Here is a 26,479-nt window from a genome sequence, read left to right as displayed (position 1 = left end):
AATGAATACAATTACTGTATTCCATGGAAAAAAAACCTAAGAGGGCTGAAATGCTTCTCTGATTCTTTCTGACTCTTAATTTGATGATCAGTTAGAGCTGAATGAGGTTAGACATGATTCAACTGATCCCTTGAGAACAATTAGCATTTCAAAAATTCATTTGACCCTCCTCCAAAGTACTAATAATCAATGCTGATGCCAATCTTCAAGCATAAGACTATTTTGAAACACTACCCACAGTCTATGCTATTCCCCCCACCAAAGAGTGTTTTAACCATTCTGAATTAATTAGGCATTTCCATCATTCCATATTATCCACAATAGACCACTTGCTTAAATTGCCTCTACTACCATTACTGACAACTCAATGACCATCTCCTGTTCAACTTACAAAAGATACAAGCCCCTTTTTTTGCACATATATGGATGGTACATTATCATAATTAAAGAAATATATCTTAGCACTGGTTTGTATTTGTGTAATAGCTTTTAGTAGGGAAGGCTAATTTTCTTTTTATGTACTTGTATAAATCTTAATTGTACACAACTTTTAACTATAATAGGCATGTTGAAGATACTCTAGGTTCCATATGACTGTGGGATGAACTGATTAATCCCAAGTGATTCCTGCATCACAAACCTTTTCCTAGATTGTCAGGAAAAAAAGAAGAAAAAATAGCTCCAATATTCTACTGCTGTGGGATTACTGAAGCAAAGAGAAAGGGCACTCTGGCCCTGTCCATTGAGAAAAGAAACAAGTGTAATCAATTCTGGCTGGATGTGTGCAAGGGAAAGATTGGTCTGATCAAAATTGGATAGAAATGCCAGTTTATAGCATATTATATATTGTTTTGGCCTTAAACTCCCTAACTCCCAATATTCTTCTTTCCTTATGTGTCTTTTTTTTTTTAGTTTGAAAACCTGAGAGTGGAGCCTGTCTCTCTTTTATTAATTTGATGTGAGGTGCTTTGAGAAAAAGAATTGTCTGAAGCGTGAGATTAAAATACTGTAAATAATTAACTTTATTTTCAGCATTATACTGCCATATCTAATTCATAGGAATTTTGAAGGCTTTCGCACCTTAACTAAAGATTAATAAACCTGGGCTGCAAAATCCAGATGAGTACTGCAGAACAGTAAAGAAGCTGGATTTTTCATATTTGTCTATTTATTTATTTAATTTGTAAAATTTTATTTATAAAATGTATTGGCCACTGATTTTACTATAAGGTAACTCTGGCAGTGTTCCCTCTAATTTTTTTTTGGGGTGGGCGGAAAAGTATAGTGTCTGAGCGGCAGTCCCTTCGGGACTGGGCGGCACAGAAATAATAAATAAATAAATAAATAAATGAACGAACGAACGAACGAACAAACAAACAAACAAACAAACAAACAAACAAATAAAAAACCCACCCTGTTTTGCCTCAGAATTTCAATATAAAAAACTGTACTGTGTGTCTATAACAGTGAGCTCATAATAGGGCAACTCTATCAATATCAAAATGCCACTTAAATAGTTGAGCTAGTTTCAAACTAGATTTTGATTTTCTTTCTCTCTTCCTTACTCCCATTCTTTTTCTTTTTCTTTTCCTTCCTCTCTTTTTTCTATCTGTTTCTCTCTCTTCCTCTCTTCCTCTCTCTCTCCTTCCCTCTCACTCTTTCCCTCTCGGGTTCTGGGCAGGTTTGGAAAACTCTGAGTTGATGATGATTTTTAAGTGAGCAATTGCTCACTGCTCAGCTTAGAGGGAATTATAAACTCTGGGCATCTTACAGTTACATATGTACAGTTAAAACATAAAGAGTTAAAATCAGACATTAAAACCAAGGAGATTTTTAGGGAGGGTTAGGGCAGAGTGGGGGAGAGGTAGGATCTGTTATTACTCAATCAACCACCCCCATTGCACTGTTCCTCTATTGGGGCCCTTAGCCAACTGCCATAGCCATGTCTTTAAGCCCTTAGGAAAATATAGGAGAATTGGGGCTCTCCAAAGGATAGGAGAAACAGCAGAGAAGGCCTCTTCCTGGGCCTCACCAGGCAGAACAATTGAGCTGATGGGATCCGTAGCATGCCTCCTCGGCTGGCACGAATGGTAGAGGCCAAACCCAGTGGAATGAGATGGTCTCTCAGGTCTACAGAGAGAGACGGCATACAAATCCAATAAATAAATAAATAATAAATAAATAATAAAAAACCTGCACCCATGTCATGGGTGTCTTGTTTTTTAAAACCTCTCCCCAATATTTCTTATTTACTTGTTGTTGTTCTTGTTGTTGTTGTTGTTGTTGTTGTTGTTGCCCTGGGTTACTTATTTTTAATGCTATCTCTATCTTGAAATTAATTGTTTCTGTGCTGAACTTATCTTCCTCAATTGTATATTCACATTAGCTTCACCTGCTTCTTCAGGTTCCCTTCTTCTTTCAAATTCCGAACACATCCTGCTATCATCTTCCACAGCACATTTGACTGCAATCAATTTTTTATTACTTTTTAAACAGCATGCCGTTAAGCTTCACATCTAGGCTCATCAGTAAATCACCGGTTTCTGGACACATAATCCTTAGTTCAACTTGTCAGTTTGATTTGGCAGACAACTCATAAGAGACAGCTCATCTAGATTAGGATATTGCAGACAAAACAAGGCTGGGCAGCGAGATCTGTTCTTTGTTGCTGGTGCTACCAGAAATTGCCCTCCCACAAATGTGTGTTTGTGCTGAGCTGAACATGGATGAACTGATGTCAGGTTTGGGCGACAAGCTAGTAGGTACATTTTTGGTGCAACCAATGGATCAATATCCACATACAATGTTGAACAATGCTAGGATGTCTCCCTGGAGGTTACATGTGTTGGGCTTTCCTGACTGCTCTGACAAGAGGGCAACAGTTACTGGTTCAAGGGTAGAACTGTCTAAAGAAACCAGTTCAAACTTCATGGCACCAGACCAGGATATCTACGAGACCGCCTTCTGCCGCACGAATCCCAGCGACCGGTTAGGTCCCACAGAGTGGGCCTTCTCCAGGTCCCGTCAACAAAACCATGCCGCTTGGCGGGACCCAGGGGAAGAGCCTTCTCTGCGGCGGCCCCAGCCGTCTGGAACCAACTCCCCCCAGAGATTAGAACTGCCCCCACCCTCCTCGCCTTTCGTAAACTCCTTAAAACCCACCTCTGCCATCAGGCATGGGGGAACTGAGATATTCTTTCCCCCTAGGCCTTTACAATTCATGCACGGTATGTTTGTTTGTATGTATGTTTGGTTTTACAAATAAGGTTTTTTTAGCTGTTTTAGTATTGGATTTACATGCTGTTTTTTATTACTGTTGTTAGCCGCCCCGAGTCTGCGGAGAGGGGCGGCATACAAATCCAATGAATGAATGAATGAATGAATGAATGAATGAATGAATGAATGAATGAATGAAACACTGTTCCAGTCAAATTCAGCATCTTGACTGGACGCAGCCATGAAAAGTAAACATGCTAATGTGATGTAAGGTGGATATTATGTGCATACAAGAGACACACTAGAAAGGTCAAAAGTCTAGTGATATTGGTGAAGGATACAAAAAACAACCAAGTTGTATGTACTGATTAGCACAGCCATCTTGTTGAGGTCCAATGACACTCTTACCAGCTCATGTTAATCATCATGTCATCATACTTCTGCTACATATTTCCCTGGTCTATGCCCCACACATTGGATGTGGTAGAGAGGAGAAATAATAGTCTTTTTAGATGAAAACTGTTCATGTTTGTGTATCTTTCTGCCTGTAAGAAAATCTGCTGCTTCTCTGCACCTAAACTTACATGTCACAATTGTCATGGTGTCAATGACACTTGTTATGATAGCAATCAATATGGTACAGAAAATGAGTATGGACAGTGAGTAGTGAATTTCTTCAACGTGAATGACTGATTAACACTGTTGTGGTTGGCTCTGGGCCAGCTCCTGCAGTGGGGAATTTTGATGTTGATTTAGGGGAATCCTCGGGTTATCAGAGACCTGTTTTATTGCCAACAGAATCAGACAGTGAAGTTGACTCACAGCCAGGGACAGACAGTGGGGGAGAGGAATCAGACGGGGAGTTGGGTGCAGCCAGCCCACCAGTCAGTGCTCCAATTAGTGAGTCATCAGAATCAGAATAGGACCCACTTGTGGATGCCCGTATGCGCAGGCTTATGGCATGAAGGGATCAGTTGCACAGGCGTTTCAGAAGATAAGTGAGCACACCTGTTCAAGGGGTAATTATGTTAATGTGTTTTGTGATAAATTACGGGCGTTGGGAAGTGTGAACTGTGGGCGTTTATCCGTTTGAGAAAGAGACTCCTGAAAGAACATTGCTGCAGCTCGTATTATTCAAGGACTTCTACTGAACTTTGGACATTTCGTAGTTAAAGAACTCTTGAAGACTTTTTGGCGTGGGTGGCTGTGGAGATTTACAGCCGCCTTATCTGCTTTTTGTTTTGGCACGCTGCCGCATTCAAGGACTTTTTCTGGGTGAGAGTAATTTGACACCTCTCAGAGCTTGTGTTTTCAAGATTGCTTTAATTTCTTTGTGACTGTGTGTTTGAAATTCATTCCAAACTCACTGGGGGCTAATTGCCAAGGGCCTGGCATAACAAACACCAACACCTTTCCCCCCCAAAAAAGGTATGTGAACCACTTGAGCACCTATACCAGCAGCAACCACAACAGCTAAATTTTACCCATTATGCAATGATTTGACTCTCCTCCCCCAACACAATCATGTATTCAAAGGTAATTCCATCCAAATGCCTCACCCTGCATAAGTCACTTGTGTTGATATAAAGATCAGCAAACATGAAAAGAATGACAGCAGCACGGCAAATCCAGAGAAAATCAAATGTTGACTCCATCATATTTTCTCCAATCAATTCAGGCTTGATTGACACAAGTCCATGACTGCTGCTGCAAGAATAATCCTAGGCATTGCAATATTGATTGATGTACAGTATTCCAAAATGCTGCTCAGTAAAGGGCTCCTGCATATACTCTAGCTAGCTCCTGACAAATTACCTCGTGGGTCAATTGATGATAGACTTCACCAAAAGTCACAAACAAGATCATTGATTCAGATTTATTCATTCAGAACGATGAAGATATTTAATTGTTTGACATCAAAGGAGTTACTATACCTGTCAGTAAGAGGAGTGATCACAAGGCGCCCGCTATTGCCCAAGTATTCATAGCCATAAATAAATTCAGCGTTCACTGCCTGAATGTATAAATCATCTCTTGTCCAGTAGTACCTAATAATGCATTAAAAGTTAAATTGAAATATATGGATGGTGCATTTTACAACATTTCTGTTCACCTGGATAGATTTTATTTATACTAAACTACTGTATTTCTTGAGAAATAAAGATGATGCTGATGATGGGAATAATTAGGGAAATGATTGTTGTACTAGATTCTAGAATAATGATCTGAATAAAAGTAAAAGAAGGTAAAAACACAGATTTGAAGGAATATTTTGAGACCATTAAAATTATGCCTGACCTCTCTCTCTTTCTCTCTTGTTCAGTGTACCTCCTACTTAAAAAGAACAATCCTCCCTTACTACTACCAATTTCTAATAACATCACAGGCAGGAGGAAATCCCTCACCTGAGCTGGGAAATCCATTCAAAATCATTTTTACTCATGACATCCTCCTCAATAAGTTTAGCTGCCACATCCTTGGCATGAACCTCAATCACAATGAGAGCTGATAACACTCCCCGCTGCATCCGAGACAGTTTACCTCGCACAAGTGCTACTAGGTCACGCAGCTGCACAAATAAAGCAAAACAAATCAGGCAATGTCTTACACACTGTATTGCAAATCTGCTTGATATGCTCTAGCCACCTCTATATTGACTTCATAAGAAAACTGTTGTTACTTAGGAAACATGGGGAAAAAAAGATCTTCTCCTCAATTCACTTATCATGTTCAAGATAAAAAAGGGCCTTGGATTTTCCTATTCTATGTATTCTAATGGATCAGGGGTGGTTTCTAACTTACCTTGCTGCTGGTTCGCTTCCTCCTATGCAGCCTGGGCGTGCCTCATGGGTACGCATGTGCTTTGCATACATGCGCATGCACAGTGCCAATAATAATAATAATAATAATAATAATAATAATAATAATAATAATAATAATAACAACAACAACAACAACAACAACAATAACAACAACAACAACGATAATAATGATAATAACAATAATAACAATAATAACAATAACAAGATCTAAAAATCGAGCTGCAACGACTCTGGCATAAGCCCGTGAAAGTGGTCCCAGTGGTACTTGGCACGCTGGGCGCAGTGCCAAAGGATCTCAGCGGACATTTGAAAACCATCAGAATTGACAAAATCTCTATCTGTCAATTGCAAAAGGCTGCTTTACTGGGATCGGCAAACATAATTCGCCGCTACATCACGCAGTCCTAGCTGCTTGGGAAGCGCCCGACTGGTGATGAAATACGAAATCCAGCATAGTGATCTCGTTTGCTGTGTTGTACTGACATAATAATAATAATAATAATAATAATAATAATAATAATAATAATAATAATAATAATAATAATAATAATAATACAACAAAAACAAGATGGTGACCACAGAAGTCCAAACATTTTTTTTTAGATTTTTAGGCCAAAATCAGCCTTTTAAATCTGAGCCCAGAAACCAATGAATAATTATTTGAAACATGGCATTATAATTTGAAAAGTATCTGAATACGACTGGGAGAAGACTAGTCCACAAGTCTTAAAGTTGCCAAGGTTGGAGACCTCTGCTCTAGCAAATAACATGAAAATCAATGCTTCAATGCAGAAATAATTTAAGACATTTTTACCTGAGCACTTAGCTGTGGAAATAGTCTGGTAGACAAATCTCCAGCTTCTAAAGCTTCTGATACTTCTTTGGTCCAGTATGTTTGACATCCAGCTATGGTCACCTGGCCTGGCCAATCTAAGACCCATGTGGTCCGAGGTGTCTTTCATTAAAAATAGATCACTTTATTGGTTAAAAAATGGGTAATTTTATTTCATCTTCATTACTATCCCATAATCATGACATAATCAATTGTAATTTACTGTAAACATGTAGAACAGTATGCGATAATGTATACAGGGTTCCTTTTGGAGAGAGACAAGTACATTTTTCTTAACATTTAGAGAATATACATATACTGTATATGAAAGCTTTTTAAAAAACTTAAGATCAGTTTAGTGATATCACAATAACAGAGATTTAAATCTTTTCCCCACCAGTTTCTTGTAGACTCTAGCCAGCTGAAGAGACTACAATCAAATCTACACAACACTACAAATGTGGCTAGCAGATTTTGAGATAATAAGAATGGCAAGGAAGCCTCACTTTCAGTAGATCTCAGCCTAGTACCTAGCACCACTCAACAACCACCACTTCAAATACTACCTCAACAACAACCACAAGGACCTACTAGCTCAACCACCGACATCTCCATTATAATCAAAGCCACCATCGAGCGCGAGATAAAACGTTACAATGCAATCCTATTTGGACTGGAAGAAAACAACAAGCCTGACATTAACATAGTATGCAACATCATCATCAGCCATCATATACAAAGCATTAACCTCGAAGAAATCATCAAAGTTTCCAGAGATGGCCCTGAGCAACAGAACAATGATGGCTTGATGGCCGCCCCAATTCTCCAGAGTGGTTTGTAAAAACGAGTCCAGTAAATGGAACTTTATCCAAACTATAAACTCCTTTGCCAGAAACAATACCTATCACAGCAAACTTAGATCTAGACCTGATCTATCTCTATTACAATACATCGCTCCCATGAACTCCGTGCGAAACTCAAAAGATGACTAGATTTAGATGAAACAAACTTATACATAGATTACCGTGTCTAGCACATATAAAAAGACCCGCAATCGATCCCACAACATCCAACCCACCATCCCCCAACAATAAAACAACATGATGATGTAAAACTCTTCAACACCACCGACAACACTGCTACCCTCCAAAAAGACCTTGACTCTGTGTCAGAATGGTAAAACACCTGGCAACTCCAAATCTCAACCAACAAATGCTCTGTTTGCCCATTGGCAAAAAGAATCAGAATATCAAATACAAACTGAATAAACTACGCCTTGCAGATGACCCTCATTCTGTCAAATATTTTGGAATACTCACTAAGTGCCAAACCTCACTGCAACATCACCAAAAAGGCTTCAAGAGTTGTTAACCTAATCTTACACAGCATACAAAACATTCACCAGACCAATCCTTGAATACAGCTCATCTGTCTGGAACCCATACTGCATCTATACATTAGAAAGTGTCCCGAGATACTTTACTAGAAGAGTCCTCCACTCCTCTACTCACAACAGAATACCTTACGCAACCAGACTTGAAAGCTTAGAACTACATCGCCTTCGGCATGACCTAAGCATAGTTCATAAAATTATCTGCTACAACATCCTATTTGTCAATGACTACTTCAGCTTCAACCACAACAATACAAGAACACACAACAGATACAAACTTAAAGTGAACTGCCCCAAACATGACTGTAGAAAATACGACCTTAGCAACACTGTGGTTAATGCGTGCAACTCACTACCTGACTCTGTGGTTTTGTCACCAAATCCCCAAAACTTTACCCTTAGACTATCTACTGTTGACCTCACCCAATTCCTAAGAGGTCAGTAAGGGGCATGCATAAGCACACCGGCATGCCTACCATCCCTGTCCAATTGTTCCCTCTTAACAGTACCCATCTTATGTATATAAACAATGTTACAGTATATCTATTTACATTACAAATACATACTTGACAAAATGAACAAATGAACAAACAAACAAACAATATGTTCAAAAAGGACATGCAGCTTTAATGTACTCCTTGGATCATCAATAATATTTTTAGAAACGTAGCCTGCATCTTTGTCCTGGAGAGCCATTTATCAGCTCCAGCCAATCAAGATACTTCAGCCCATGAAAGTCAGCTGGTGATCTCATTCCTGTTTTTAAATTCAATTAGTATATCCAATCAGGTTATACTTGAATATAACTTCAGAAGATTCAGGAGTTGAGAACATAAGAACAGTTAAGATTAAGAGCCCCTCTCGGAGGGAGACAAGCATTTAAGAAATATGAAATAAAGATTAATAAATAAGATTACAGTGCAGCATTTTGCACTGTCTCTCTGTTATCGTAAAGATATCGATTATGACTAATAAATTTCAGACCAATATCTCTAATTTCTTTCCTTCTTTATTTCATCACACTGTCAAATACATTCCTTTAGTTTTACTTCTGGTAAGGTAAGACAAGACTGACAATATGCAGAGGGTTTTTTTGAAAATTGCTTTCATTTCTCTTTGACTTACCTTGCAAATCTTGAAAATATATTTTAGAAGCTATGCAAGCATTTTTAAAAAACATTTTCTACTATAAACAGGGATTGATATTTGTGGAGTTTGGTGCATTTCAACGTATTTAACATCCAGTAACAAGACTAAAAACCAAAAAATCTAATACTGGGCATGGCCAACCTAAACCCACTTAATCTAAGATATTTTATACCATCTATTCTGACAATCATTTGGCTTACTTCTGCAATCCCCATGAATAATAGACAAAAAAGAGAAAGAGGCTTTTCTCAAAGAAGAAATATGTTTTTTGAAACACAAGTAGAAGGCAGATACCAAGGCACATTTATGTGCACATTAAGAACCAAGAATAGGGTGAGAAAACCAGGAGGTTATTAAAATTCACACTTGGAGTTTATCAGCAGAGATGGGAGCCTTACGATAGGGCAAATAGCGTTCATTTTTACATGAATTCTATACCATTATAAACAAGACACCTACTTGTGGGTAAACCTTAATTGCTCTTTCAATATTGTCCCGCACACTAGCCTTCATCATCTTCTCAACTTGCAGCAGCCAGTCTTCCACATTGCCCGTGGGATAAATAGGAGAGAAAAGCTCCACTTCCTCATCTTCTGCAGAATACATGTGTGTAATCTGCAGATCTTCCTGAAAGAGAAGCTAATGAGAAAAAACACAGCATGAGACTGACAACCATTCTTCCATTCTTGCCTTGTACAAAGAATAGATAAATATCTTGTTAATAGGTAGGCATTTTTTCCATTTAATTCTACTTTCTAAGTGTAGAGAAATATCTTCTGATATCACAAGCATGCTCACATAGCAGTACCTATATGTGTCATCTCTCTAACTCACCTTAATATGTAGGATTTCTCTGTTTGTTTGTTTGCTTGTTTGTTTACAGTTTAAATATCTAAGTAACTATCACCCATTTGGGATAGTGTAGAAACTTTTAAAAAGACACAATGTATTAAAAAAAAGGAAATATGGTTCTAACAGGCGAAGGCATTGAAGACCTGTTTCCTCAGGTATTTGGATCAAGTGGGCAGATGAGGTCTGTTATATGAAGGTAACTTAAAGACTATTGTTTATCCTTGGGTACTAATGAATTACGTTTAATGGGTTTACGTGATTTAAGCCTGTAAATTGCTAGCAGTCACATGTGTGACATGGACAGCTATATAAATCATATAGGTAGGTCTGTCTGTCTGTCTGTCTGTCTGTCTGTCTGTCTCTGTCTCTGTCTCTCTCTCTCTCATCTATATCATCTACCCTATACATATATATATAAAACTTATCCCATACTGGATACACATTTCGTTCTAGCTCAAATTCAGGGGGAAAAGATAGGCCTTCTGAACTTACTTGAAGCAAGAGAGGCAGTTTGAACCACCAGGTGTTCTTTTGGTGTTCCAAAAGACAGGTATTATATTAGGGAAAGCATAAATCCTGGATCTCGCAGTATAGCATAGTTTGATAAATGAGACCCAGCCGATGCCAAAATTGTCAAATTTGATTGGATTGGTAGAAATGGGAAAGACAAATAATTAAACCCTGTCTTATAAGGATTTGTAAAATAAACCATCAGCTTGAAGTTGTACTCAGAAACCTACAGGTAACAAGAACAACTTGGGCAGGTGGAACATTACATGGAAACAGTGAGGTAATATATAGCTCACTATAATGAGGTATAGCTACTCATGCCACATATGAGGTGAGTAGGGCATTTAATGAAGAAGGGCTCTCAATTTAGGAAAATGAGCAATCAATGCCCAGGACAAATCTGCACAAAGGTCATAACTTCCATCTGCTCTTTCAGACCCCCAAACTGCAAACCAGTTGTGCCATTCAGAAATAAGAATGGAAAATCCCCAGAACTATAAGGTTTGTGAATACAAAGCCACTTGATCCTGCAAGAGTTGATCTTAAGCCAATTCCTCCTCATCAGACTGCTAGAGGTGCCAAAACCTGGGACTAGATCTTGAGAGCAATATTTTCCCATGCAATATTTACCCGTGCAATATTCTCAAAACACTTGCGGAGGTGAGGCTGCACAGCTGTGGGATCTTTGGTCTGAGACAGTATTTCTAAAAGTTCATCATCAGAAAGGAAGTAAAATCTGGAAAGGAAAAATATTCTTGTTTGTTTGTCCAGGGATTCCAGAGCACAATATGATATAGTTCATTAGAATGCAATTTTAAAGTCTTGAATCTAATTCCACAACTGCTTCCTTTCCAATACAATCCTTCTACTGGGATTCTAAAAGGGTAAAATTCTACTAAGAAATAAAAGTTCCTTTTCTAAAAGGAAAACACTGAAAATGTAGGAATACCTAAGAGATTAATTCAGGATATTAAGAGAAGATTAGATACCATTATTCTTTTATGAATTCCCAGTGAACAATTTTTTTTACAAAGGATTATTGCCTGATGCTATTCTAAAAATTCTGGAAGATGTAGCATCAGACTTAGAGGAGAGGACATTTTTCTCTGGGTAATAAATCTTTTTCTTTCTCCCTGCCTCCTTAAATGAGTAATATTATTATGCCTTACAGAAAAGAGACTTCAATTAAGACCTGTCCCAGAATATGAGTAAATCTTTGTCTAATGAATTGAGCACATGGGAATGAAAGCAGATACAAAACCTCCATACAGGAAGCTCAAAATACATGCTATAAGCTTTCTTTTCTATTGCTCTATATTTAAATCTCAATTACAATAATTTTACTCCTGGGGTTATAAGTTTCCTCGTTCAACATCCCTTATCTCCCTGATACAAAAGCTGAACAGCATCCAAATATACATTTACTCAAGTGAGAGTGACAGGACATCTTCAAGCAGGAAGCAAGAGAGATCCTTCACTTTCTTTTCTTTTACTTCTGGATGTGTGTATTTCAGATCATAAAATTACCTTGGGAAAGCTCCCCTCTTAGTCTCCAAGTATTCACTTAGACCTTTCTGCACCAGATCCAGTAATTTATTACATTCCCTTAGCTTTTCCAACAGCCTTGGGTCAGGGCATACATTAATTACCTGGAAATTGACACATTAACACAGTTGAGCAAGCAATGAAAACTGTAATATAATTTCACATTGTAGATTTAATTTCAGCCATGCACTAATAATAAGAATGATGATGTTATGTTACAACAAAAAGGACAATATTTAGGTGAAGCAAATTTATAACATTATATAGAACAAAATGAAGAGAAAGAGTAATACTCTTCAAATCTTAGTTTGCAAACCTATCACAATCTCTGTATATTTATAGAAAGCAAATTGATACTCAAAAGTAAGTAAATTATTTGGAAAAGAAATGGGCAGTAGGAAAAACAGAAAAGGAAAGGAGTAGTAGGAAAAAGAGAAAAGAAAAAGAAAAAAAGGAGCTGGCTATGTCTTTCTATCCTTAAGAAAATGCAGCCCCGAGAGACGTCCCACCTAGAACTATGATTTTAATTAGCTGTTTGAAGGCTAATGTTAACCATAGGTACACTATTTGAATCCTACAGCAAGATGATCAGAACTAACACTGAATAGAAGAAAGGAACGTATTTGTGAATAGGAGCACACACAAAAAAACCTGAAGTAGATCTTCCAAAACATGTCTTAACCATGTGTCTTCTCAGATGTGTAAACAAAAGAAATATTTAAGATGTATAACTAAATATAATTTATGGAGATTCTCAGTCATCCAGGTCATGGACTGAATTGAAGAACCTTTTTGGATGAAAAGTGAAACGTTTTCAATGAAAAGCAAAGAAAATAAATATAAGAGTTCTTTATTTAAATTGGCTCATCCCAAAATCAACAGGACTCCCACCAAAAGTTTATAACAACGGCACATAATAAGGTGCTAATTCAATAACGAACCACAATTCTCGGAATTTGGGCAAGGATTAATTTGACAGAGTTTCCTAAATTTAAGAAACATATTACAGACATGCATACATTGATAACACTGAGTATTTTACACACTACATTTAGTACATTTTAACATACTTCTTTAAATGTATGCAAAATCAACTTATTAACCTCATTAAGTTTTGAACATGTCCACATTATCATAGTTTTTGTCCCTTAATTTGCTAGGACCAGTTCGAAGCCAACCTGTTGTTAAACTTAAAACGCCACAAATTCCAGGATTTAATCAGTGCCCTTTCCCTCAGACCAGAGTGCAGACATGTTCCATCATTTATGTTTTCACCTCATGTTGTGTGGCAATTTCTCAAAAAGAATATTAATGTGTATTTGTTATAGAGGGAGAGCTATGAATAAGGCTCTATTTCTTTGTAATATTTTAAAGATCTTTGAAGTAATAATGCCTTAGCAAAATGTTATTGTAGTAAATCTTCTACATGAATGGGAGAAAGACTGAGCTGAATGGTTAACATGAAGAGATGAGGAGATAGGATAATTTCAGCCAATGAGAGACCAGCACATCCATAGACTCTCTGGAGAACAGCAAAAGGGAAATAGCTTTATGGGCATTTTCAAATACACCAAAGCACAGCTTAAAATTGGTTGTTTCTTACGCATTGCTGATATTGTGAAATCATTGAAGTTCAGAGACAGCTTTAAAATGGTTTAAAGTCATTTTGTAGAAGTGCCCCATGCTAATAGTTATAACCTCACCTCTCTGTTCTCATTGGCATTCTTCATAATCTTTCTCCACATCCTCTCCATCGTCTGGTAACGTTTACTTTCCACAGGTAATTGTCTATTGATATCTTCCGAACTAAAAATGGGTTCCAGATATAGCCAGGAACGCTGACAAGTGAGCCATTCTTCTAAGACATCCTAAAAATAATATGTTGTATAAGTGTGTATGTAGATAGATAGATAGATAGATAGATAGATAGATAGATAGATAGATAGATAGATAGATAATAGAGGGAGGGAGGGAGGAAAGACAATATTTATTATTCATACAGATTCGTATGATGCTGTTTTTCACAAACTGATAAAGACCTAGTTTTTCTCCCTGACTCTAAGCTAGGATCGAGTCAAACCCTTTGGTGGGTTATTGGGTTTTGGAGTTTTGGTTTCTGGTTCAACCATCTTCCTTTCTTTTTCTTGGCATTTTTATATTTTAATTTGTATCTGTAAGACGCCCAGAATTCTCATTGAGTCCACAGCCTTGACATTGAAATAATAAATAAATACATATATTAAACCACTTTGACCATAGTTAGAGGCCACCACAATGCATAAAATTAGAGCTTTGATTATATGTACATGGAAACAGAGAAATATATTTATATCAAGGGACTTGTTTTTTAGAAAGGAAAATCATCTTTAACCTTTAGAAAACTTAGGAGAAAAATGGCTCATATATATTTTTTAATATTAAAGACAGCAAACAGTGACAATCTTCTGTCAAAGAAATGGGTTCTAATTTTAAGGTACTCTAGTCTTGCCCTTCTTACAGAGCATATTCAGGACATAAGGAAGGAAGACATAGACTTATTTTATATAAATAGAAGTCTAGTCATGTCAAGGTGGATTTAAATATACATTAGGACATCCAAAGAGATCTCATCCCTTACTGAATGCAAATTATACATTTTGAAGAGACATTTGCAGCTCTCAATATAAAATATATTTTTAGGCCTACAGGAATAACAGAGCATTTTCTTTAGATCTGGCTTATTCATGAATAAAGAAACCTAGAAAAAATTGATCACAATTATGGCTATACAGTATAACCAGCAGTTTAATTGTTTATCAATTCTATATCTGTTACAAAGACTTCACCAATCATCTCATATATCAGTGAACCCCCTTTCCAAAACAATCTAAAAGACTGTAAAGGGAAGGAACTATTTATTGCTGTATTAAGTATGCCTAACTCATACATATCATGCAAGGAAAAACATTGACTTACATCATTTAAATAAAATTACATTGACTTACAGCAGGGGTGTTAAAATCATGGCCCATGGGATGGATGCATCACGCACTGGCCATGCCCACCCCCATTTTAGCAAAGGGGGAAAAAGTTGTGATATGTCAGGTGATGACATGTCATTGAAAGTTCGACACCCCTGACTTACAGCTTTTTTTAAAAAGTACCAGGAAATCCAAACATTCATGATAGAAAACACAGCAAGGAAAAAACTAAAAAAAAATTAAAAGGTGAAACCAGTCTATTTTATATGTGTGCCAAATTCCAAATTCCTTACTCTATTATTGCAGCACATTAGCTTTCAGTATCTTCAACAACTGACAATTTATATAAACACCAAGTAATTTTAAAGAAGTGACTTTCTCTATGATGTTATTTGTAGTTTCATTGTTTAAATTCTAATGCAAAAAGTAAAATTTGTTACATTTTTCAAAAATAAAAATACGAAACTTTTTAAAACTACCATTTCAAGCAAGCTCAAACTCAACCCAGACAAGACGGAGTGGCTGTGGGTTTTGCTTCCCAAGGACAATTCCATCTGTCCGTCCATTACCCTGGGGGGGAAATTACTGCCCCCCTCGGAGAGGGTCCGCAACTTGTGCATCCTCCTCGATCCACAGCTGACATTGGAACATCATCTTTCGGCTGTGGCAAAGAGGGCATTTGCACAGGTTCCCCTGGTGCACCAGTTGCGGCCCTATTTGGACAGGGAGCCATTGCTCACGGTCGCTCACACCCTCATCACCTCGAGGTTCGATTACTGCAACGCTCTCTACATGGGGCTACCTTTGAAAAGTGTTCGGAAAATTCAGATCATGCAGAATGCGGCCGCGAGAGCCATTGTGGGGTTACCTAGGTTCGCCCACGTTTCGTCAACATTCTGTGGCTTGCATTGGCTGCCAACCAGTTTCCAGTCACAATTCAAACTGTTGGTAATGACCTATAAAGTCCTACATGGCATCGGACCAGAATATCTCCGGGATTGTCTTCTGCCGCATGAATCCCAGTGCCCGATAAGGTCTCACAGAGTTGGCCTTCTCCGGGTCCCGTCGACTAAACAGTGCCATCTGACGGGCCTCAGGGGAAGAGCCTTCTCTATGGCGGCCCCGGCCCTCTGGAACCAACTCCCCCCAGAGATCAGAACTGCCCCCACCCTCCTTGCCTTTCGTAAATTGCTCAAGATCCACCTATATCACCAGGCATGGGGGAATTGAGACATCTCCCCCAGGCTTATATAGTTTATGTATGGTATGCTTGTGTTGTATGATTTTTAAATGATGGGTTTTAGATAATTTTTAATATTAGATTTGTTACATTGTATACTGTTATTATTATTGTTGTGAGCTGCCCCAAGTCTTCGGAGAGGAGCGGCATACAAATCTAATAAAGTATTATTATTATTATTATTATTATTATTATTATTATTATTATTATTATGAACAGCCCTAGAGATAATCAAAAAGACCTTGGGGGTAGAAGTGGGAGTGGAAGGAAAATATTGGTTGCCCATTTTTAGTTTTAGACATTTTATATAGTGACCGTACACTGCAATGTTCTTCAGAAGAAAGATGGTATTAATCAGGATATGACATAATAAAGCATCAGAATCTAGCAGTTATTATATTGGTTGATGTAATAACTAAAGTATTTCTAAAATACCAAAGCATATTGATTTTCCTGCACTCTATTATTCTTGAGGGAAGAGTCATTCTTCTTTTTTATATTATGCAGTAGAAGAAGGAACAAATTTAAGTGAGTCACTTAGTATTAAAATGTGCTTCAAAAATAATAACTGTATTATGAAGCCCTTTCAATTTTGGGGCTACTGCCAAAATTGTTCTAAAGTGAAAAATAAAAATCATGGAAAATAATAAACGAACGAGATGCCCTTTCTGAAGTTAATTAGAAGGCCTCTTTATACTTCCATTAAACAGAGTATAACTGTGCCCTGGCAAAACTTGTTTTCTGGAATGTCCTGATGATATCGGTTTCATCTCATCCACATCTCAGCCCATGAGTAAGACAGGCTTAAGTGGCCCTCAGCGCTCTGATGTTAAACTGTTTTTTCCCCCTCTTAATAAGCTGAAAAAGCATCCAAAGACAATGACAAGATTTGTAAAATTGCTAGTCATTATGTCAGAAGAAATGTCGGGTAACTAGTAACTCGTGGGACCAGAGAGGCCTTTTCAAGTTGATGTCGCCTTCCCCTTTCTTCTTGGTCACTTAATCCACAAACTGCTTTGCCTGTTATGCCCTACGCCTACATAATCAAGGCAGTACCATATAGCAGGAACTTAGAACAGGCATTAATAGTTGCAGCATAGGGTTTGTTAATGGGGACAGAAAAATATATATACAGTAGAACCTCGACATACGAGCTGCTCTATATACGAGCATTTCGAGATGCGAGCTAGGAGGGGAGAGATATTTTTGTTCTACTTACAAGCCCAAATTCGGGGTATGAGCGCCAAGGAGCAAAATTAACTGCCCTCACCCTGCCTCGAGCCTCATCTCAAAGAAGGCAAAAGCGCGCGTGGCGCCTCCAACGAGCCTCGGAGGATTCGGGGCAGCTGCTGCTGGGAAGCCCCCCAGGCCGGCTGCGACCTTTTAAAACACCCGCGCCGCTTCGCAGCTGTCTCCTGAAGCCGAACGCGGAAGTTAGCGTTCGGCTTCAGGAGACAGCTGCGAAGCGGCATGGGTGTTTTAAAAGGTGACAGCCGGGCGGCAGCGGTTTTTTTTTGTTGTTGCACGGATTAATTGACTTTACATTGTTTCCTATGGGAAACAATGTTTCGTCATACGAGCTTTCCGACTTACGAGCCTCCTTCCGGCACCAATTAATCTCGTAAGTCGGGGTTCTACTGTATACTGGTATATTTTTCTGTTAACTCAAGGAATAGAGAATCGCACTTTTATCAGCAGAGAAAGATCCTAAAACAAGACCTTCCTTGAGATATCATTAAATCATTAAAATGGGCATCAATATAAAGTTTTTAGCTCACATGTTACTTTGCATAATGTGCCTGAAGTAACAAGGTCAATTGTATTATAAATTTTAAATGTATGAGCTGCATCACAGCACTGAACTGTTTCTTAATATTTATTATACTTGTAAAGTCCAGAATAGCTGGATTATTGGAATCCTTCTGATGATGGGAAAATGCTGCGGTATTTTTTGATGTTTTCTTCATCCATTAATAATGATTGTTCCTTGAACACAGGAGAAAGAAGGTTTTCATGGAAAAGTCAGCCAATTAGTTATTATAAACCCACTGAGTTGGTTATTTCACAAAAATAATAATCTGGACTAAAGAAGGGAGAGTTAGGTTTTAACAAAATCTTATCTAGTTCACATTACGTTAATGTTCATCTGCTACAATGGCATCGAATGCTCTACGATCAGTTGAAATAATTACTTGCAGAATGACCCTGGGATTATTCACTAACTTTAACCAAAGGGATACCCTTTTTTGAAGCACGTTGTCTCAGGCAGATTCAAAGCCCCACTTCCTTGATGCCTGATTAAATATGCTCTGAGGTCTTCCAGTCTCACTGGTACTAGCAAGCATACAATATCCTCTGACTCAGGCTGAGGGTTATAAAATTACAGTTCTCTCTGCTCTTCAGATTTTGTGGGCAGACAGGTGTGTAATTAAGTGCTTCAAAGCAGACAGCGCTGAGACTACCATGGATGGTCAAGAAGTCATACAGCAAAAGAAGATAACAACAGTGTGCTAAAACTTTCTGAAACTGAAGAAAGGGGCATCATAATCCCAAGCATTCATTTTCCTGCAATCCTAGGATAACAAGACTTCCAAGTTAACCTTTTTGCCTCTTGGCAGTAGATAAGGCAGCAGGTCTTCCTGGGAGCATTATTTTTGTAATTGACAAAGATTATATTGTCTGTTGTCTAAGGGATTGCACTGGCATTCTAACATTTCATTTTGTATCACTGTACTAAAAGTTGTCCAGCAAGATAGAAAAGTACTTCTCTGTGGGGAAGTTTTTATCCATGGGTAAAAATCTTTGCAACCCACATCATGTGGAAAATTAATCTGTCTGGTAAAAGAATTTTTTTAAATGTGCAAAGCTACGCTCGAAGTATACATGGTCACATTACAAGTGCAAACATGTCACCTGGTTTGTTCAGACCTCGTGTTTCATCTCTGTGCCATCCTGCAGGATTCTGCAGAGCTTGAGTCAAACGTGTAATGATAACTAATGACCATAAATAGAGCAAAAAAATTAAAAATAAAAGCTTGATGTTAAAACGCTTTACTAAAGCATTTTACTGAAGAAGACATTGTACTAATATGCATTCAGTCTGAAAGGCATTCTTATTTCCATCTAAAACTTAAAAGCATTTTTAAAAGTATTTAGATTTTAGGTAGTCCTCCATTAACAACCTAAATTTTTACCACTAAGCAATGCAGTTATTGAGTCATATCTCATTATACAACCTTTTTTTGCCATGATTGTTAAGCAAATCATTGCAGTTATTAAGCAAATCAAGCCAATCTGTCTTCCCCCCTTGTCTTTGCTTGTCTGAAGTGGCCTAAAGCGGCTGTCCATGGCAACCAGGGGACCCTGGGATTTATTTATTTATTTATTAAATTTGTATGCCGCCCCTCTCCGTAGACTTGGGGTGGCTCGCAACAGTAATAGAAAAAACAATGTAGAATACAAATCTAATAATTAAAACTAAAAACCCATAATTTAACCTGCTGTTCTGTTTCGGGTCTATTTGACCCGAAGCCAAGTTTGAGTCCCTGTAAAAAATTTTCCCTGCATATCTGAAACTTGAAATTTCATGACTATTCATCATTTCAGGGGTTCTCTCTATGAGAATTTTTTTTGGGGGGTGGGGGGCTTAGTTTTTGCTGGGCAAAAAAAGTTTAAAATCTTCTGTTCCCGGGTCACTCTGACCCGGACCGAAAACTCTTCATTTGCAGTGCTTATGTTTTGTCTTTTTGAAAGCTTTTTTCACTTGGAAAGTAGTCTGAACATTTCTGCACACAATGATATGAAAATTGAAATGAAAAAAGTAAATATTATTGGTTTATTTTGCTGATATAATGCAGCCCCCCCCATTTTTGTGAAAGTTTTTTCAATTTATGGATAGTTTTGCTTGCAAAATGCATTCTATTTTACTGAAGTTGGGGTGGGATTGGTAGCTTGAACATTTCTGAATATAAGAAAAATATAAAGGAACTGAAAAAAATGATTCTTACTGGTTTTTTAACATCAGAAATAAGGCCTTCCCCCCCCTCAGCTGCTTGCAACCATTTTCACTTTTTATTTTTTTATGCTCCAAATCCGAAATATTCTTTAAAATCTTAGGCATTCATTTACTCAATTTAACAATGCTGATCATCAAAAAAATATTTGTGGGGGTGGGGGAAATTTTTTTTTTCTGGGCAAAAAAAAAGTCACGTTTAGTCTGTTCGGGTCATATAGACCCGGACCAAAATGATTTTTTTTAGGTACTTGAATTTGGTCTTTTTGAAAACTTTTTCAACTGGAAAACTAGTTTGAACATTTATGAACATAATGATATGAAAATTGAACTGGAAAAATTGAGACTTATATTTTTATTTTGATCAAAAAGCCCCTCCCCCCATCCTTTCTGAATTTTGTGTCAATTTCTATTTTTTAAGGCTACAAATCCCCAAGGAATTTCCCCCCAAAAGGTTTGATATACTAAATTGAACATTTATGAATATAAGAAAAATATAAATGAACTGGAAAAAATGGTTCTTATTGGTTTATTTTTGCCACAAAAGGGCCACCACCCCCCTCGGCCTTGCTGTGTGCCATTATTGTCACTTTTTATACATATTTGGCTAGAAATATTTGGAATATCCTTTTGAAAATCAACCACATTGTAGCCAGAGAACTAATATTATGAAACAAATCCATTTTACTAAAAAAAAGTATGTAAGTTTGAAATTAACAGCATAATTTTTATATAAATTGAAATAATTGAACATGGGGGGAGGCATACATTTATGTGCAAAATAAACCAATATGCATCAATTTTTCCAGTTCAATTTTCATATCATTATGTTCAGAAATGTTCAAGCTACCAATCCCACACCAACTTTAGTAAAATAGAATGTATTTTGCTAGCAAAACTATCCATAAAGTGAAGACTATTTTTAAAAAATGGGGGGGCGTGCATTTCATCAACAAAATAAACCAATATGCATCAATTTTTCCAGTTCAATTTTCATATCATTATGTTCAGAAATGTTCAAGCTACCAATCCCACACCAACTTTAGTAAAATAAAATGTATTTTGCAGGCATAATTATCAATAAACCTAAAAAAAATTCACAAAAAGGGGGGGGAGGCATATTTATGTGCAAAATAAACCAATAAGGATTAATTTCTTCAGTTCAATTTTCATATCATTGTGTGCAGAAATGTTCAGACTACTTTCCAAGTGAAAAAAGTATTCAAATTGACCAAACATAAGCACTGCAAATGAAGAGTTTTCGGTCCGGGTCAGGGTGACCCGGGAACAGAAGATTTGTAACTTTTTTTAAACAGAACAGCAGGGTTAAAAAAACATGTGCACAACCATACCATACATAAACAATATAGGCCTGGGGAAGTTATATCAGTTCCCCCATGCCTGACGGCAGAGGTGGGTTTTAAGGAGTTTACGAAAGGCAAGGAGGGTGGGGGCAGTTCTAATCTCAGGGGGGAGCTGGTTCCAGAAGGTCGGGGCTGCCACAGAGAAGGCTCTTCCCCTGGGACCCGCCAAAGGACATTGTTTAGTCGACGGGACCCGGAGAAGGCCAACTCTGTGGGACCTAACCAGTTGCTGGGATTCATGCTGCAGAAGGCGGTCCTGGAGATATTCTGGTCTGATGCCATGAAGGGCTTTATAGGTCATAACCACCACTTTGAATTGTGACCGGAAATTGATCGGCAACCAATGCAGACTGCGGAGTGTTGGTGTAACTTGGGCATATTTGGGAAAGCCCATGATTGCTCTCGCAGCTGCATTCTGCATGATCTGAAGTTTCCGAACACTTTTCAAAGGTAGCCCCATGTAGAGAGCGTTACAGTAGTCGAGCCTCGAGGTGATGAGGGCATGAGTGACTGTGAGCAGTGAGTCCCGGTCCAGGTAGGACCGCAACTGGTGCACCAGACGAACCTGGGCAAACGCCCCCCTCGCCACAGCTGAAAGGTGTTTCTCTAATGTGAGCTGTGGATCGAGGAGGATGCCCAAGTTGCGAACCCTCTCTGGGGGTCAATGATTTTCTCCCCAGGGTAATGGATGGACAGATGGAATTGTCCTTGGGAGGCAGAACCCACAGCCACTCCGTCTTATCCGGGTTGAGTTTGAGTCTGTTGACACCCATCCAGGCACCAGCACATCACTTCCACTGCTTCATTGACTGGACATGGGCTGGAGATGTACAACTGGGTATCATCGGCATACTGATGATACCTCACCCCATGCCCTTGGATGATCTCACCCAGCAGTTTCATGTAGATATTGAATAGCAGGGGGAAGAGGACCGACCCCTGAGGCACCACACAAGGGAGTAACCTTGAGATCGACCTCTGACCCCCCACTAACACCGACTGTGACCGACCGGAGAGGTAGGAGGAGAATCACTGAAGAACAGTGCCTCCCACTCCCAACCCCTCCAGCCGGTGCAGAAGGATACCATGGTCGATGGTATCGAAAGCCGCTGAGAGGTAAAGAAGCATCAGGATAGAGGATAAACCCCTGTCCCGGGCCCACCAGAGATCATCCATCAATGCGACCAAAGCAGTTTCTGTGCTGTAGCCGGGCCAGAATCCTGACTGCTGAGGGCCTAGATAATCGGCTTCTTCCAAGGACTGCTGGAGTTGGAGCGCCACCACCTTCTCAACAACCTTCCCCATAAAGGGAAGGTTGGAGACAGGTCGATAGTTGTTAAGAATGGCTGGGTCCAGGGAAGGCTTCTTGAGGAGGGGGTGCACAAGTGCCTCCTTGTAAGGATACGGGAAGGACTCCCTCCCCAAAGAAGCGTTGACAATCTCCTGGACCCAGCTCCATGTCACCAGTAAGCAGGTGGCTCCAATGGCCTTGTCCACTTCATCAGGTGTCACCAGATCAAACTCTTCCCAGACAGATGGACAAGCACGGGCCCCAGTCACCTCAACTGACTCGTTGTCAGTCGACTCTGTTATCCAATTGGAGTCGAGGTCCATCCGAATCCGGGTGATTTTATCAGTGAAAAACGTGTTAAAATCCTCGGCACTACTCTGTAAGGGCTCCCCAACTCCCCCTTGGTTAAGAAGGGAGCGGGTCACCCTAAACAGAGCAGCCGGGCGGGATTCCGCTGATGCAATCAAGGTGGCATGATACGCGCATGTTGCAACCATCATAAATACAGGCCAGTTGCCAAGTGCCCGACTTTTGATCCCATGACTCCAGGAACACTGTGACAGTCATAAGTGTTAGGACCATTCATAGGTCACTTTTTTCCAGGACTGCCAAAGATTTTAAAGTAGTCATTAAACAAATGGTTGTTAAGTCAAAGACTACCTATACAGTTTATAAATCAAAAACTTGCTCATGGATCTTTAAAATATAGAATAGAATAGAATAGAACAGAACAGAATAGAATTCTATTCTGGTTGTATGATTGTTTTTTATGAGGGTTTTAAAATTATTATTATTATTATTATTATTATTATTATTATTATTATTAATTAGATTTGTATGTCGCCCCTCTCCGAGGACTTGGAGTGGCTCACAACAAGAAAACAGTACAAATCCAATATTTAAAACAGTTTAAAACTTCAATGGTAGAATTATTGCAAAAGCTTCTATAGTAATTTATTTTCTTTAAATACACACACACACACAGAGAGACACATACACACGGCCACTTATCTCATAAAACACCACTCTGGACGGCCACAAGAATAATGAAACAAAAATTAATAAAAATAAAATCAAGAAAACAACAAAAACCAGTTATCTGATGTACCATCCCCAATCCTCATAATCTTTGTTTTTAATATTGAATTTGTATATTATGTATTGTTGTTGTGAGTCGCCCCGAGTCTTCGGAGAGGGGCGGCATACAGATCTAATAAATTATTATTATTAATTATTATTATTTATTGGCTAAGTGTGACTTGACACACAAGGAATTTGTCTTTGGTGCATGTGCTCTCAGTGTACATAAAAGAAGAGATACATTCATCAAGAATCATGAAGTACAACACTTAATGATTGTCATAGGGTGAAAATAAGCAATCAGGAAACAATCAATATTAATATAAAATTGTATGGATACAAACAAGTTACAGTCATACAGTCATAAGTGGGAGGAGATGGGTGATGGGAACGATAAGAAGATTAATAGTAATAGTAATGCAATTACTGACTCTTGTGAGGTTTTAAGATTAAAGTACCCAGGAGGAAAAAATATTTATTTTCTCAGTTTAGTAAATATTATACAAAACTACACAAATGCAAGTATTTGCTTTCACTTTTCTGTTCTTCACGCATTACTTGCAATTATTTATTCCATTTTCCTGTCAAACACAATAAGCTTTACCATTAATTCAAATTTAAAATTAAATTAAATATGAATTAGCTTAAATTAATTTAAATTTATTTTCATAATATATTCCTCACTGCATTAAATAATATTCCTAGCAATTCATTTATGTTTTCAGCTAACAATATGAAGTTATCTCCAAGTTCATGTACATCTATGTCCCCGACTGACACATTTATCCATAAACATATTAAACCGTTAAGGTCACACCATACAACTTTGCTTTATTTTCCATTCAGTGATAATACATTTCCTAGGTATTCTATTTATTCTCATGCATTCTTTGCTGGCATCATACATCAGTATTATCATATTCATCATCCAATCTATTTCCTATTTTGCAAAATATTCCATGTTTTTAAGCTGATTTATTATATGATTTCTCTAAAACAGTAAGTACTGAAGGCAAAAAGAGAATGAAATGGCAGAGAGTGAGATGGTTAAATAGTGTCATTGATGCAATGAACATGATTTGGGGCAAATTCTGGGAGAAGGACAAGGGGCCTGGCATATGGCATATGGAGAGGCAAAGAATTGTGAAGAGCAAAATCAATAAGTATGTCACGAGCTATTTTTTTTTAACATACATTTATTTTTAACTCCACTAAGAAACATAGAAACATAGAAGACTGACGGCAGAAAAAGACCTCATGGTCCATCTAGTCTGCCCTTATACTATTTCCTGTATTTTATCTTACAATGGTTGGGGGAAACATCAAAAGCAACATGAGAAAATATTATTTTACTGAAAGAGTAGTAGATCCTTGGAACAAACTTCCAGCAGACGTGGTAGATAAATCCACAGTAACTGAATTTAAACATGCCTGGGATAAACATATATCCATCCTAAGATAAAATACAGAAAATAGTATAAGGGCAGACTAGATGGACCATGAGGTCTTTTTCTGCCGTCAGACTTCTATGTTTCTATATGTTTATCCCAGGCATGTTTAAATTCAGTTACTGTGGATTTACTAACCACGTCTGCTGGAAGTTTGTTCCAAGGATCTACTACTACTACTATCTAATATGATCATCAAGAACAAAATTGTGGTCTGTACACCCGTTCTCTGGCATATTACTGGATTTCATGGCCTCACTGCACTCCCCAAATTTAGCTCATTATCTTTTGGTACTCTTTTGATCAAAATTCTGATAAAACCCCCAACCCTTCTTAAAATAATCTCCTTGTAATTGCTATAAGGGAATAATGCATAAGGCACTGATGGCGAACCTTTTTTTTCTCCAGTGCCGAAAAAGCATGGGCATGCACTATCGCGCATGCGAGAGTGCCCAAACCCATAATTCAATGCTTGGGGAGGGCGAAAACACCTTCCCCTGCCTCCCGGAGGCCCTCTGGAGGCTGGAAATGGCCTGTTTCCCAAATTCTGGTGGGCTCAGTAGGTTCGTGTTTCAGCCTCCCCAGGCTCCAAAGGCTTCCCTGGAGCTGGTGGAGGATAAAAACACCCTCCCCACCCTACTCAGAGGCTCTCTGGAAGCTAAAAACAACCTTTCAAAGCCTCTGTGTGAGCCAAAAATCAGCTGGAAGGCAAACACATGCCTGTTGGAACTTAGCTAGGGCAACGGCTCGTGTGCTAAGAGAAAT

The 26,479-nt window shown here is 38.3% G+C and overlaps 1 protein-coding gene across 3 annotated transcripts in view; it reads right to left on the bottom strand.

Moving 5' to 3' along the window:
* Positions 1-26,479, bottom strand: part of DNAH1 (dynein axonemal heavy chain 1) — a 254,640-nt gene that overhangs the window by 128,980 nt on the left and 99,181 nt on the right. For all 3 annotated transcript variants that reach the window (XM_070738680.1, XM_070738681.1, XM_070738682.1), the window contains exons 22-28: positions 14,023-14,187; positions 12,302-12,423; positions 11,405-11,510; positions 9,872-10,051; positions 6,853-6,993; positions 5,622-5,785; positions 5,151-5,264 (exon numbers count right to left, since the gene is read on the bottom strand). In XM_070738680.1, the coding sequence (XP_070594781.1) occupies positions 5,151-5,264; positions 5,622-5,785; positions 6,853-6,993; positions 9,872-10,051; positions 11,405-11,510; positions 12,302-12,423; positions 14,023-14,187 (992 nt within the window). The remainder of the gene's footprint in view (positions 1-5,150; positions 5,265-5,621; positions 5,786-6,852; positions 6,994-9,871; positions 10,052-11,404; positions 11,511-12,301; positions 12,424-14,022; positions 14,188-26,479) is intronic.

This window comes from Erythrolamprus reginae, chromosome 2 (genome assembly GCF_031021105.1).
Source record: "Erythrolamprus reginae isolate rEryReg1 chromosome 2, rEryReg1.hap1, whole genome shotgun sequence".
Classification (NCBI taxonomy): domain Eukaryota; kingdom Metazoa; phylum Chordata; class Lepidosauria; order Squamata; family Dipsadidae; genus Erythrolamprus; species Erythrolamprus reginae.
The sequence above is the reverse complement of the archived record's forward strand: the minus strand, read 5'-3'. Positions and strand labels throughout refer to the sequence as shown.